Source organism: Hyperoodon ampullatus (genome assembly GCF_949752795.1).
Source record: "Hyperoodon ampullatus genome assembly, chromosome: 3".
Lineage (NCBI taxonomy): Eukaryota > Metazoa > Chordata > Mammalia > Artiodactyla > Ziphiidae > Hyperoodon > Hyperoodon ampullatus.
The window spans coordinates 103,088,076-103,104,396 of NC_136916.1; the positions used below are offsets into that span (position 1 = coordinate 103,088,076).

Genomic DNA, 16,321 nt, shown 5'->3' on the forward strand with positions numbered 1-16,321 from the left:
AGGGAATTAATGTTGTCCTGACACCTCCCACTAAGAACTTGATCCAGTGTTAGAGGCTCGAAGCTTTTTCTACTTTAGAACAAGACAAAAATCACAAAATTGCTCTTGCCTTTGGTTTAATTGGGCCGATGCCTCCTATGGTCTGGTTCATTTTGCTTTTTTACTTCTTAAGAGTCTGTAGATGCCACCTGTCCCATGTTTAATTTCAGTATTCGGCCAAACATCTTCCTGGGAGTCGCTGAGGGCTCAGCACAGTACAAGAAGTGGTACTTTGAGCTAATCATCGACCAGGTGGACCCCTTCCTCACAGCAGAGCCCACACACCTGCGGGTGGGCTGGGCCTCTTCCTCAGGCTATGCCCCATACCCCGGAGGCGGAGAAGGATGGGGGGGCAACGGTGTTGGCGATGACCTGTACTCCTATGGCTTTGATGGACTTCACCTTTGGTCAGGTGAGCACCTTGCGAAAGCTTTGGCCCCTTATCTCTTCCTGAGGATGATTGATGCTCAAATTGTTCAAACTGAGATGGTCACTTCTTGTTGAAATGATATAGACTCAAGTCTCAACTAATTAGATGGTTAAGCAGGAAGGGTATCACATCTGAAATGAGACTCTCCTGCATTTAAACCATGAGTCTGGCACTTCAGCTGCATGGTCTAGTACAGATTATTTAACTTTTCTCAAGCTCAGTGTCTGCTTCTGTACAATCCTAATTGCATAGACTTGTCAAGATTATATGGGTAAACGGAAGGAGAAAAAGACTGAGCATTTACTTACTGGGCAGTAGGCTACATATCTTTTGTATGTTTTTTCTCTCATCTTATTCTTACAGTGACTCCCTAAGGTGGATAATATTGATCTCATGTTACAGACATGGAAACTGAATACAAAGATGTTTAATTAACTTACTCCCAATCACACTGGGACGGATCCACATCTGACTACAAGTCCTTCATTTTGTCGATGCAATATATTGCTTCATGGTACACTTTGTAAGGTGTCTGGGTCTGTGCCTGACACACACTAGATGCTAATCTCTTAAAGGAATTCAAAGCTTCCTTTTTTTTATATAGACATTGATGCTTTCCCCAAAGCATGTCCATGGCCTGTGCCTGTGGACGAATGGGTTGGCTTCTGCCTGGGTGAAAATGTAAAACTAACCCTCAGGTTTTCACCCACAGCAGAAGCTCTACTCTTCCCATCTGTTGTCCACAGTGTGTCTTATCTGTATCTTTTGTAAAACTGCAACTGGAGACATTGTGTCCCTTATAGAAATTCCTTAGGTAAGCGTTGTGCTGTGTGCCTTTTACATAAGGAACCAGGACACACATTTCTCCCTAAATCCAGTACCAGGGAAAAGTTTGTCTCCACAGGACAAAACTATGTATTTTCTTTTTTATCTGAGAACTACATTATCCATCATGCTTTCCTTCTTCCCTTAGCTTCCAGCTAAAACCAGTAGCTCAGGTCCTGGTGACATGTTTCTTACAGTTGCTCTTTACTTTCAATTGATCAGTATGTTTTTTTTAATTTTGTGCTGTTTTATATTCAGTATAAACATTTTTTAACTTTTAGGAATGGTGTAAACGTATTTATTTATGTACTTCTTTATCTGGGATCATTTATGGGAAGAAATTATCTGTGTCTGTTTTTGTGTGTCCCAGGGGACAGTGTGGTACAGACAGAAGTGGGTACAAAAGGGCAGGATGATGGATTAGAGTGAAGTGGCATTCTTGTTCTCATATCCTCCCAGCTTAACCTTCCCTGGTTCCATTTTCATGGGGGGTGGGGATGGATCTTCTCCTCTTGGTTCTCAGAGCCCCATTGTAGAGCCACTGTTTCCGTGGTGATACGGTCATAGTAGCCTTTAGCTTAGATTATCATCAGATGGCATAAGGCTCTTAGGAAGTTGTCTCTGGGGAAGTGATTTGAAAAGAAGGAGTCCTTATGCTCACACACATCTACAGCTCCTGAGTTTGATAAAATTGAATCTGTGGGGGAACGAGTGGGATTGAGGTGAGAAAATCATTACCTCCTGCCTGCTGGTTGCCACTCAGCTCCTGCCCTGTCCTCATCATGAGCCAAGCGTATTCTCTGGATCCCAGGCTGCACCTAACGAGAACTCTGGATTGGTTAAGGAAATACGAAGTCACCAAGACCCTTGGATGAAGCAAAATGTCCCCTAGTTTCATAGAGAAACTAACCATTCTCAAAGGAAAACATTTACTCCATCTTTTCTAGATTTCGCAGCCCTCCATGCCCCTCCGTGGGGCACTTGGCATATCCCTTTGTAAAGTCTGCAGAATAAATACATCAGTGAGTCAGGAGACAGACGACCCACTCGTTGTGCATCCAGAAAGAGCTGTTGTCAATGCATTTCAGGACATGGACATCCATCCAGTTGTGTATTGTTCCAGGAGTGGACGGTGCCCAGGAGTGTACAGTGTTCCGTTCTTTCCTCTTGTACACTCAAGACCAGGAAGCCAGATATGCTGAGCCCACACGGTCATTACTAGCAAGGGCTCATCTGATTGGAAATACAGGGGAAGGGGGCTTGGGATTCAGGTTTTCAAAAGCTGACTGTGGCTCTCTGAACATTAGTCACATAGTAATATAACTCCATATAGGTGCATTTGGGGGACTTCACCCCTCAGCCTTCAGCATCTGGTGAGATGTAGAGAAACCAGCATCTACAAAATTGACACCTTTCATGTTCACTAAAACACAAAGCTTCCTTGGGTTTGGGCATCATTCTGAATTCTCCAGCCAGCACACAGGGAACATATATCTTGCAGAAGGCACTACAAATGAATATGTCATTGTGTGCTCCAGCAGAAGAAATAAGGTTTCTGTTAATGGCTTCTACTAGGACAGCAGTGAATTCTGGACTATCTGATGAAAGGGTAATTGTCTGATGTAAAAATGAAGTGAAGTGGCGCTCTAACTTACTACAGGAGGGAAAGGAGGGTGGCTAGGGAGAGAGAGTGGAAACTGGTCTGACAATTTTTCTTCTTTTCCTTGAGATGTGAATGCCCAGGTCCATTACCTTTATTTTTTTTTATTGGAGTAAAGTTGATTTACAGTGTTGTGTTAGTTTCAGGTGTACAGCAAAGTGAATCAATTATACATATACATATATCCACTCTTTTTTTTTAAAGATTCTTTTTCCATATAGACCATTACAGAGTATTGAGTAGAGTTCCCTGTGCTATACAGAAGGTCCTTATTAGTTATTTATTTTATGTATAGTAGTGTGTATATGTCAATCCCAATCTCCCAATTTATTCCTCCCCCCCTTATCCCCTGGTAACCATAAATTTGTTTCCTACATCTGTGACTCTACTTCTGTTTTATAAATAAGTTCATTTGTACCCTTTTTTTTAAGATTCCACATATAAGTGATATCATATGATATTTGTCTCTCTCTGTCTGACTTACTTCACTCAGTATGACATTCTCTAGGAATGGGAGAAAATATTTGCAAACAAAGCAAGAGACAAGGGGTTAATCTCCAAAGTATACAAAAAGCTCATGCAGTTCAATATCAAAACAAACAAACAAAACAACCCAATCAACAAATGGGTAGAAGATCTAAATAGACATTTCTCCAAAGAAGGCATACAGGAGGCCAAAAAGCACATGAAAATGTTCAACATCACTAATTATTAGAGAAATGCAAGTCAAAATTACAATGAGGTATCACCTCACATGGGTCAGAATGGCTATCGTGAAAAAATCTACAAACAATAAATGCTGGAGAGGGTGTGGAGAGAAGGGAACCCACCTGCACTGTGGGTGGGAATGTAAATTGATACAACCACTATGGAGAACAGTATGGAGGTTCCTTAAAAAACTAAAAATAGAACTACCATATGACCCAGCAATCCCACTCCTGGGCATATACTCGGAGAAAACCATAATTCGAACAGATACATGCACCCCAGTGTTCATTGCAGCACTATTTACAATAGCCAGGACATGGAAGCAACCTAAATGTCCATCAACAGGAATGCATAAAGAAGATGTGGTACATATATACAATGGAATATTACTCAGCCATTAAAAAGAACAAAATAATGCCATTTGCAGGAACATGGATGGTCCATTACCTTTAAACTTATCTATGTGCACAAATTAAGCCACTGCCTTGAACTGGTCATTAACTACTTATTAAAGCACAGGGGATGTTGCTGAAGTTGGAAAGAATGGCAGAGCCCTTAACACTTTGTCAGTAGAGAAATTCAAGGAGAAACAGCATGGCTTTGGAGGTATGCCTGGGTTTGAATCCCAGCTCTTCACTTATTTGGTTTTTTTAACCAGGCAAAAAGACTTGGTTTCAGAGACTTGGTTTCCTCAGATAAAATGAAGATGATACAAGGCTCTTAGGAAATTTAAATGAAATGAGGGATGTGGATTTTTTGACACACACTAGATGCAAAGTAAATATGATTTCCCTTCCTTCAGTGTCTATGAAGTCAACCATCATTATAAAGACCAAGTCCAGAGTTCCACATGTCTCACTCAAGATCATGAGATTAGCCCCCATCCTGAGGGGGAAAAGAACCCAGGTTCCATGCTGAATGGGAAAGGAAATTTTGAAGTGACATCCTGGGAATATGAATGAGCTTTTTCTCTGTGTAGGGGGAGGGCAGCCTTAATCGGTCTTTTTAGCCACCAAAGCCTATGAAGTCACTTTCAAGCAACAGCTGTACAAATATCCCCCATCTCAGCCCTGCCCAGACCTCTCTACAGACTCCTGAGTCAGCCCAGCCACTGTGATTCTCCTTTCAGAGGAATGGCTCTTTGCTTGTCATCATCTTCTCTCTCCTGATGTAGCCTTTATATATGTAGCCTTTCAGAACTGCAGTTGGGGGTGAATTTGGCTCAGTGCAGCCTATATAATACGTCACTGGTTAGGGAGCAATTTCACAGGAGGAAATCACACCTACCCTTCCCTTTTTGCAACTTCTTCCCTTGCAAAGTTGGAATAAGCAAAGGAATTCACCTTCCCAAGAGATAAGCAATACAGAAAGTAAATGAGTGGAATAAAATTGTATTTCCTGATTTCTTAGAACTTCTGACTCATGAGGACAAATTAGCTCTACAGTCAGACTTGGATGAGAGGGTCTTTACGTGTCTACCTACTAAGATGAGCTCCAGGGTATCGGTTCATCTATCAAAACACACCCTACTGTGACTTGGACTTTTCCAACCCTAACACTGTGTGGAGAGGGGTCAAGGAGTAGCTGTAGAACACCAGCATTTTTATGTGTTTGGATCTTCTCACTTTCCAATTGCCTGAATATTTGTGTTTACGTTATAATGCCAAACTCTGCGGTGCGTGGGTTGATGGAAATGCTGAGCATCAGTGTTTCCAGTTGTGTACATTACTCATCAGATGAGACGAAATCCCTCAGTATTACATCCTTGGGTTCATGCGAAGATGTACGGCATATGATAACATGGCTTTTCCCTTTATCTTAAAAATGCTAGGCTTGGGGCTCCCCTGGTGGCACAGTGGTTGGGAGTCTGCCTGCCGATGCAGGGGACGCGGGTTCGTGCCCCGGTACGGGAAGATCCCACATGCTGCAGAGCGGCTAGACCCGTGAGCCATGGCCGCTGAGCCTGCGCGTCCGGAGCCTGTGCTCTGCAACGGGAGAGGCCACAACAGTGAGAGGCCCGTGTCCCGCAAAAAAAAAAAAAAAAAAAAAAAAAAGGCTCAGACTATGATTTTGATTTGCCTATGGATGCTCTTAGCAAGTGTTCCAACAGCAACTTCTACTAGGCACCCAGTCTCTTAGAATACGGGAGTTAAAAGACAGTGTCCTTCACCACAAGGACATAACTTCTCGTCCTGGTGGTGGTTTTCAAAGGAGAGAGCAGACTGGACAGGAGAGGTACTCCCAACCATCCTTCCTCAGTAAGGCACTTGGTGCTATGGCGTATTGAAGGCTAAATAAAGCTCAGAACTCAGTCTCAGGTGGCATCAAAGCACTGCTGTATGAAGAGCATCCCCCATGAAGGTTGCTCTTTATCTTTACTGGCTGAGGCTCAGACTGGCACAAAAACCAACAGTGAATTGTGAGAGGGTGGGATGAGAGGGCCCTGGAGTCACAATTCAACCCTGTCAGTTTTGTCCTAGTTGATGTGGATCTCAGAAAGCTAAAGGTCCTTCTCGTTTGTATTTTTATCCAGTAAGGATCTCGATACTTTTAAAGGTAGTTGTCCAACCCAGCATTTCGATAATTCCCTGGTTTTCCCAAATTCATGGAAATCTCTCAGGATTTGTGCAAATGACTACAGTGATATTTTCCAGAAGTTAAACTAATTGAAAAAGAAACAGTTGAAACAGGAAAGATTGGTTTTTACTGGTTTTTACTTAAGAACTCTTAAGAATGAGACAATTATGGCAAAGTTTGCTGAGTTTTAATACCAATAACAGACTTGAATATGATAAGGAAGGAAAGATTCTGGGACCCTGGGATAACTAAACTCCATAAAAGGAGCTGAGAGGACTCAGTCTTGTCAAATGGAGACATTAGAGAGGTATCAAACCTACACACTCATCAAGTTTGCTTAGATTTGTTTTGTTTTAAATAGTGTTGACTGTAGGTCCTACAATGAGGAAGTTGTTGTTCATTCTCAGTGATGAAACAAGGTATAAATTTGTAAAAACAGAGTCTGAGGCCATCCCAGGCTAATTTGCCAATATGCATTGAATATATTAGGTGCTGTTGCGCTGTTGCAGTGCCGGCGGTCCAAGTTCTACATCCTTTATTCCCCTATCATCCCTCATCAGGCCCCCATAAAGCCCCATGTTCCAGCCTCACCAAACTCTAGCCATTCTGCAAATGTCATACACTCATACACTCCTCTTGCATAAGCTGTTCCTTCCGTCTGGAATGCTCTTTTCTTTCTCATTTATCTAGTGAACCTTTCATTCTTCAAGTTTTAACTTGTTCCATACTCCCAGGCTGACCTTGCACCTTGTTCTACCTCTAAAGGCATCTCGTCATGTACACCTTCATTCCAATAGTTATACTGAATTGTAGTTCTTTATTTGAATGTTTATTTTCCACAAGACTATGGATTTCTTAGGAGCAGGAACTGGATCCTCAGTCTTTGATCCCCAGCCCCAAGTACAATATCTGGCACAGTGTAGAGCCTCATTACTGTTTGTGGAAGGGTGGGAGGGAATACAATATGATTTTGTCAGTCAACCAAAACAACCACAAGGGGGTACCTACATTTTTTTATTAAGGAGAATGTAGTAGTTTCACTATTTTAAAATCCACCACTTAGTTTGGAATCTATTACTAGAATAGCAGTAACCACTGAAAAAGAGTTCTAAACTAAGATTAGGAATATTACATAGCATAGATATATGTACAAAACTTATGAACTCACATAGTCATCATAAGGGGATTTTTTAAAAATTGCCTTTTCATGGCGTATTATGAAGCTATTAAAAATCTAGTTTCTAATGAATATTCCATTATACAATCAAATATTTGCAATGTGATAAGTAGAAAAACAAGTTACAAAATCTACAATATCCCAGTTTGGGTGAATATTTAAATATATGTGAAAAAGTCAAAAAATTTATTGTAACATTTTTTTCCTTGTTTATACTTTTCTGTATACACAATTAACATTTATAATGAATGTGTATTGCTTCCATGATCAAGAAACAAGATATACCTTTATAAATGATTTGCTTGAAACCCCATTTAATACCTAACTTTTGCCCCTTTGTTGCTCCCTTTCCAATAGAACTGAAAACTTGGTAGGGGGATGGGAGAGGCAGTTACAATAATTTACTTCTAGAACTTCCAGAATGGGATGGTGTGACATAGAAAACCTAAGAAGATTTTCTCACTACTTTAAGTTAGGTCAGGAAATGACAAATCATCTTATGAAAGATAGGCAACAACAACAAAAATCAACCAATACAGCATATAACTGACAATGTGTTTCCCTGCCTCACTGAAGTAATAAAATTCTTTAAAACAAGCAAGCAAACTATGCTGCACCATTTTGTGTCTGGATGGCCTTGCTCTTACTCACTTGGATGGCTCCTGCATCCGGTGTCGAGGTGGCCATGTCTTTTAGAGGAAATAGAAGAGAGCAGGGTCTTCGGGCATCTGTGAATAAACACACACACATAACACACTCTAGGAGCCACACCCAGCAAAGCGGTTTGCCCGTTACTTCAGACACCAGGCCAGAATCTGAGCACACGTTGAACAGGTTGAATTCTTGTTTGTTCTCATTCCTGGCAGCTTGAGACTTTCCTCTGGGACTCATCTCGTCTTGGGCTGCCTGTTCACAAAGCTTAGGAAACCATTTCTCATTGCTCACCTCACCTGTGAGCATCTCCCCAGAGTCCCACACACCTTCTTCCTGTTCTTTGCTCACCAGGCCGCATACCCAGAGCCGTGGCCTCCATCAACCAGCACCTCCTGAAGTCGGACGACGTGGTGAGCTGTTGCCTGGACCTCGGAGCACCCAGCATCTCTTTCCGCATCAACGGGCAGCCTGTGCAGGGGATGTTTGAGAACTTCAACACAGATGGGCTCTTCTTCCCTGTGGTGAGCTTTTCAGCAGGTGTCAAGTAAGTTATGGCTGTGATTTCATGGAGAGTAGCTGTTCCCCCAGCTCCCACCACTCTTATGAGCTGGCGAGTGTGGTAATCTCCTTCAGGGCTTCAGCACCATAAGCCAAACTCCCCGAAGAAAGTGATGGTGAAAGGGGAGGAGCAATTCAGAGTCACGTGTATATATTTGTGGGACATGTACCTCCTGCCAGCGTTTATGTTATGTCCTCCAATAAACAGTAAGATGAATAAGATAAATCCTATGTAGAAAATTACCTTAATAATTTTAGAAAGTATTTCATGCTCATTACAAAAAGATTTGAAAGATATAGATAAGACAATAAATATCACCCATAATCCCAATGTTTAGTTCTAATCTCTATTAGTATTTTGGTGTATTTTCTTCAAGTCTTTTATATTACAGATGTATGTATTTTTTAATTGACAGCACTCTAAAAATGAAGTTTTGTCTTGATTTTTTTTCATTCAGCAGTAAGTACGGAGCCTTTTCCTGAGTTATTAAGTATCCTTCTCAAAATGATTTTTTTGGCCAATAATATCCTTTTATTTGGCTGTCCCACAATATAACCATTACTTTACGTTAGTCTTCCATGCTTATTTCTTTTTTATTGTTGTAAATGAAATTATCATGAACATCCTTGAGGATAATTCTTTTGTCTGCATTTCTGTTTCATTCCTCCCAGAAGTAGGTCAAAAGGTATAATCTTTTTAAAGTCTAAATTTACAGTCGTGTGGCCAAAGAGATTTTCAGGAAGATTGTATGAACAGTTCAGAATTCATTATCAACAATGCTGAAATCTAAAAAACTCTGAAAACCATACATTTTTTTCTTAACTCATTTCACCGCAAACTCTGACCTGAACTTATTTTGTGTAAAAAACTGTCATCAACAGAAATGAGGCTGTTTTCAGTCCTTCATGTATTCAATTTCTTGTGAATATTTACATGCTTAATAGCAAAAATGTATGTGTTTGATTATGGGGTACAGCCTCTCACCTAGCTGGAGGTTCTATTTAATATATACTACATGTCTTATTTTCTGTCTTCTTTAAAATCTAAAGAATTCTGAAGTCTGAAACACAGCTCCAAAAATTTCAGATAAAGAATTTCGGCCTGTAGTATCATTTAAAGTAACATATGGGAATACCCAACTGATTGGTTCCCCATTAACTTTTACTGTTATGGGTTATTTTTAATCTTTGCCAATTTGAGAAAATTGTGTCTTAAAGTTTTAACTTCCTATTTGTTTGATTACTGATGTGGTTAAACAGTTCTTATGCTTATTGTTCTTACATGTTATTTCAACCCAATATTTTTTTAAAATTCTGTGTTCTCTGCCTTTCTGGTATTAATTTTGGGAGCAATTTTTTATATATTAAGATTATTAAACTATTATTGCTTTCAAATATTTTTCCCAGTTTGGGATTTACCTTTTTAAACTTAGTTTTTTTCTTGTTTTTTTTTTTGTTTGTTTTTTCCCTTTTACAAAAATAGTGCAAGTCAAAAAAAAAAAACAAAAAAAAAACAAGAGCCCATAATTGTACCACCCAGAGATAACCATATTACCTTTTTATTTATACATCTCAATAATTTTAAATTAAGTTGGGCTTGTACTATGCATGCTGTTGACAACTGCTGTTTTCATTGTTCTACCCCTTTCCTTTTTTTTTTTTTTTTTTTTTGCTGTACGCGGGCCTCTCACTGTTGTGGCTTCTCCCATTGTGGAGCACAGGCTCCAGACACGCAGGCTCAGTGGCCATGGCTCATGGGCCTAGCCGCTCCGCGGCATGTGGGATCTTCCCGGACCAGGGCACGAACCCATGTCCCCTGCATCAGCAGGCGGACTCTCAACCACTGCGCCATCAGGGAAGCCCCTTTTTTTTTTTTTAAACATCTTTATTAGAGTATAGTTGCTTTACAATGGTGTGTTAGTTTCTACTTTATAACAAAGTGAATCAGCTATATGTATACCTATATCCCCATATCTCCTCCCTCTTGCATCTCCCTCCCACCCTCCCTATCCTACCCCTCTAGGTGGTCACATAGCACCAAGCTAATCTCCCTGTGCTATGTGGCTGCTTCCCACTAGCTATCTGTTTTATATTTGGGAGTATATATTAGTCCATGCCACTCTCTCACTTCGTCCCAGCTTACCCTTCACCCTCCCCATGTCCTCAAGTCCATTCTCTACATCTGAATCATTATTCCTGTCCTGCCACTAGGTTCTTCAAAACCATTTTTTTTTTAGATTCCATATATATGTGTTAGCATACAGTATTTGTTTTTCTCTTTCTGACTTACTTCGATCTGTATGACAGACTCTAGGTCCATCCACCTCACTACAAATAACTCAACTTCTTTTTTATGGCCATTGTATATTTGTGCCATCTTCTTTATCCATTCATCTGTCGATGGACACTTAGGTTGCTTCCATGTCCTGGCTATTGTAAATAGAGCTGCAATGAACATTGTGGTACATGACTCTTTTTGAATTATGGTTTTCTCAGGGTATATGCCCAGTAGTGGGATTGCTGGGTCATATGGTAGTTCTATTTTTAGTTTTTGAAACAACTTCCATACTGCTCTCCATAGAGGCTGTATCAATTTACATTCCCACCAACAGTGCAAGAGGGTTCCCTTTTCTCCACTCCCTCTCCAGCATTTATTGTTTGTAGATTTTATGATGATGGCCATTCTGACTGGTGTGAGGTGATACCTCATTGTAGTTTTGATTTGCATTTCTCTAATGATTAGTGATGCTGAGCATCCTTTCATGTGTTTGTCAGCTATCTGTATATCTTCTTTGGAGAAATGTCTGTTTAGGTCTTCTGCCCATTTTTGGATTGGGTTGTTTGTTTTTTTGATATTGAGCTGCATGAGCTGCTTGTAAGTTTTGGAGATTAATCCTTTGTCAGTTGCTTCATTTGCATATATTTTCTCCCATTCTGAGGGTTGTCTTTTCGTCTTGTTTATGGTTTCCTTTGCTGTGCAAAAGCTTTGAAGATTCATTAGGTCCCATTTGTTTATTTTTGTTTTTATTTCCATTCCTCTAGGAGGTGGGTCAAAAAGGATCTTGCTGTGATTTATGTCATAGAGTGTTCTGCCTGTTTTTCTCTAAGAGTTTTATAGTGTCTGGCCTTACATTTAGGTCTTTAATCCATTTTGAGTTTATTTTTGTGTATGGTGTTAGAGAGTGTTCTAATTTCATTCTTTTACATGTAGCTGTCCAGTCTTCCCAGCGCCACTTATTGAAAAGGCTGTCTTTTCTCCATTGTATATTCTTGCCTCCTTTATTAAAAATAAGATGACCATAAGTGCATGGGTTTATCTCTGGGCCTTCTATCCTGTTCCATTGTTCTATATTTCTGTTTTTGTGCCAATACCATACTGACTTGATTACTGTAGCATTGCAGTATAATCTGAAGTCTGGGAACCTGATACCTCCAGCTCTGTTTGTCTTTCTCAAGATTGCTTTGGCTGTTCGGGGTCTTTAGTGTTTCCATACAGATTGTGAAATGTTTTGTTCTAGTTCATTGAAAAATGCCATTGGTAGTTTGATAGGGATTGCATTGAATCTGTAGATTGCTTTGGGTAGTATACTCATTTTCACAATGTTGATTCTTCCAATACAAGAACATGGTATATCTCTCCATCTGTTTGTATCATCTTTAATTTTTTTCATCAGTGTCTTATAGTGTTGTGCATTCAGGTCTTTTGTCTCCTTTGGTAGGTTTATTCCCAGGTATTTTATTCTTTTTGTTACAGTGGTAAATGGGAATGTTTCCTTAATTTCTCTTTCAGATATTTCATCATTGGTGTATAGGAATGCAAGAGATTTCTGTGCATTAAATTTATTTCCTGCTACTTTACCAAATTCATTGATTAGCTCTTGTAGTTTTCTCGTAGCATCTTTAGGATTCTCTATGTATAGTATCATGTCATCTGCAAATAGTGACAGCTTTACTTCTTCTTTTCCAATTTGTATTCCTTTTATTTTTCTTGTCTTATTGCTGTGGCTAAAACTTCCAAAACTATGTTGAATAATAGTGGTGAGAGTGGGCAACTTTGTCTTGTTCCTGATCTTAGTGGAAATGTTTTCAGTTTTTCACCATTGAGAATGATGTTGGCTGTGGGTTTGTCGTATATGGCCTTTATTATGTTGAGGTAAGTTCCCTCTATGCCTACTTTCTGGAGGGTTTTTATCATAAATGGGCGTTGAATTTTGTTGAAAGCTTTTTCTGGATCTGTTGAGATGATCATATGGTTTTTATCCTTCAATTTGTTAATATGGTGTATCATATTGATTGATTTGCATATATTGAAGAATCCTTGCATCCCTGGCATAAACACCACTTGATCATGGTGTATGATCCTTTTAATGTGCTGTTGGATTCTGTTTGCTATTATTTTGTTGAGGATTTTTGCATCTATGTTCATCTGGCCTGTAGTTTTCTTTCTTTGTGACACTTTTGTTTGGTTTTGGTATCAGGGTGATGGTGGCCTCGTAGAATGAGTTTGAGAGTGTTCCTCCCTCTGCTGTATTTTGGAAGAGTTTGAGAAGGATAGGTGTTAGCTCTTCTCTAAATGTTTGATAGAATTCGCCTGTGAAGCCATCTGGTCCTGGGCTTTTGTTTTTTGGAAGATTTTTAATCACTTCTCAATGTCAGTGCTCGTGATTGGTCTGTTTATATTTTCTATTTCTTCCTGGTTCAGTCTCAGAAGGTTGTGCTTTTCTAAGAATGTGTTCATTTCTTCTCAGTTGTCTATTTTATTGACATGTAGTTGCTTGTAGTAATCTCTCATGATCTTTTGTATTTCTGCAGTGTCAGTTGTTACTTCTCCTTTTTCATTTCTAATTCTAATGATTTGAGTCTTCTCCCTTTTTTTCTTGATGAGTCTGGCTAATGGTTTATCAGTTTGTTTATCTTCTCAAAGAACCAGCTTTTAGTTTTATTGATCTTTGCTACTGTTTCCTTCATTTCTTTTTCATTTATTTCTGATCTGATCTTTATGATTTCTTTCCTTCTGCTAACTTTGGGGGTTTTTTTGTTCTTCTTTTTCGAATTGCTTTAGGTGTAAGGTTAGGTTGTTTATTTGAGATGTTTCTTGTTTCTTGATGTAGGATTGTATTGCTATAAACTTCCCTCTTAGAACTGCTTTTGCTGCATCCCATAGGTTTTGGGTTGTCATGTTTTCATTTCATTTTTTTCTAGGTATTTTTTGATTTCCTCTTTGACTTCTTCAGTGATCTCTTGGTTATTAAATAATGTATTGTTTAGCCTCCATGTATTTGTTGCCCCTTTCCTGTACCAGTTGGATGCTGTATTAATTATTTTAGTCTGACAATACATTTTAACATTTGTAAGGCAAGACCTCATTATAACTCTGTTGTCGCAAAATTTTCTTAGCCATTCTTGATACCTGCTTGTTAAGGAGATCGTAAGTGATTGAGTGGGAAACTAGAGTCAATACAGTTAGAATCACGCTGGTTTCCATTGGAAAGGGCCATGAAAAGGGGAGAGTTGTGGAGAACAGACACTTAAAGCTGGGACCACAAAAAATCCATCTGAGAGCTTCTAGTATCCAACTGATGGGACTTCCAGAGTGAAACCACTGTGATAGGTCTCAGTACCTCTGGAAAACGGATAAATCAAGGCATATTCATATATTTTCCAAAAAAGGATAAAACTTTCATTCTGTCTCAATTAAATAGACTATTTAGGAACAAAGAATTATCCTTTGGATATGATATTCAACTTTTGGAATTTGACACAGATATGTAAACATACATACTATCCAGCAGGCGTCCCCAACCCCCTGTTAGGAACCGGGCCACACAGCAGGAGGTGAACGATGGGCAGCAAAGCTTCATCTTCTGCTCCCCACTGCTCGTGTTACCACCTGAACTATCCCTCCCCAACCCCTGTCCATGGAAAACTTGCCTTCCACATAACCAGTCCCTGGTGCCAAAAAAGTTGGGGACCGCTGGTATACAGTACAGGTGTACCTCGTTTTATTGCTCTTTGCTTTATTGCAATTTTTACAAATTGTAGCTTTGTGGCAAGCCTACAAGTCTATTGACACCATTTTTCTAACAGAATTATTTTTTAATTAATGTTTGTACTTTTTTTTTTAGACAGAATGCTATTGTGAGCTTAACAGACGACGGTATAGTGTAAACATAGCTTTTATATGCACTGGGAAACCAAAATATTCATGTGACTCACTTTATTGTGATACTTGCTTTATGTTTTGTCCGGAACCAAAGTCACAATATCTCCAAGTTACGCCTGTAATGTATGTTTGCAAACATACATAGCAACACCGTATACACATCCTTACACAGGTACACACCCATATATAGACATATTTATAAACATACCCATGTAGATGGATATAATATATTGAAATTAAGCATTTTCATTGTTTGAGGTTCTTGTAACAAATGGAGAATCACTATAGTAAAACCTTACTAAGGCTGTAAATATGCCCATCACAGGTTAAGCCAGAGACTCTAACATCAACCTTAGGAACCATATTCTAAAGAGTTGAGAGTTCTTTATCTGTGTTTCTCTGTGCTGAGAATATTTCCATGAGAATTTCACCCCAATTCTCCCTTTTGAAGTGTGACAGAATGTATCATTCCTTTTTCTATCCATAGGGAGCATGTAGAAAACAAGAAGTGGTATTGAAAGACAGAGGCACTGGAAACACAGAGAAAACTGATTGGAACAAAGGCCCTCTGGCAATCAGGGGGAAAACCAGCAGAAGCCCCATCATACATCTTTCCCACCCCATTCCCCGGGAGCAAAGAGAATGAGCAGAAATCTAAATCCAACATAACAGCATTTGGATCATCCACCTGTTGGCTCAGTCCCTTCTCTGGAGAAGCAAGGTCCCTGAGCAGTCAGTTCTCAGGACTGCATTTGCCTGGGTAGTTAATGGCCTTGGTCACCCAGCATCAGTGCCCTTCCCTTTTTTATTTGTTTTGACCAAACCCTACTCACTGGGTTTCACTAATTTTCAAAGAAAGCTCACCTACTTCCCAAGCATCTCATCTGAGAGAAGTGCTTAGCTAGAAGTCAAATCTCCGGAGAAGAGGTCTTTGCCCGTCTGCTGGCTAGTGGACTTTTCTGCATATTCTGTGTTTAGCAAACAGTATATCCGATCTCAGTCGTTGCATGACTTTTAATCATTAACTCATCCACCCACTCCTCCTCAGGTCAAAGAGATAGGAATTTTTTAGTGTGATATGATTTTTGTTGTTGTGGATTTTTTGAAATCTTCTCTTTGCAAAGATTGTGGCTAGAAGGGGAAGAGATAGGGGGCTGAAAGGTATTCATATGTAGAAGATGTTTCTAGTATCTTGTGTCTAGGTCAGCAGATCATGCATCCTTCCAGTGCACAGGAGAAAAGAAGCAGAGTTCCAAGATAAGAACAATGAGACATTTAACCCATTTAGAAGGCACAACTGCTGAGAGAACTTAAGAACTAGGGGTCCAGATGCATTGACTTGAAAAGTTAACAGCTTAGACATAAGAACCTCTTGCTCATAGCAATTGAATGAGGGTAAGCTGAAAAGTTATATCAGGGGACTTGATGTCTCTTAAGCCTCCTTTCTATCAGGAATATATCACCTGTGTCATATTCCTGTCTTTGGTTCTCAGAACCTGATATGGTCTGAGGAGAGATGGAATCACAGTT

At 39.6% G+C, this 16,321-nt stretch overlaps 1 protein-coding gene across 3 annotated transcripts in view; it reads left to right on the forward strand.

The window, feature by feature from the left end:
• Window positions 1-16,321, forward strand: part of RYR3 (ryanodine receptor 3) — a gene marked incomplete at both ends in the record, with an annotated part of 580,399 nt that overhangs the window by 331,745 nt on the left and 232,333 nt on the right. For all 3 annotated transcript variants that reach the window (XM_079701083.1, XM_079701082.1, XM_079701084.1), the window contains 2 exons: window positions 210-451; window positions 8,422-8,614. In XM_079701083.1, the coding sequence (XP_079557209.1) occupies window positions 210-451; window positions 8,422-8,614 (435 nt within the window). The remainder of the gene's footprint in view (window positions 1-209; window positions 452-8,421; window positions 8,615-16,321) is intronic.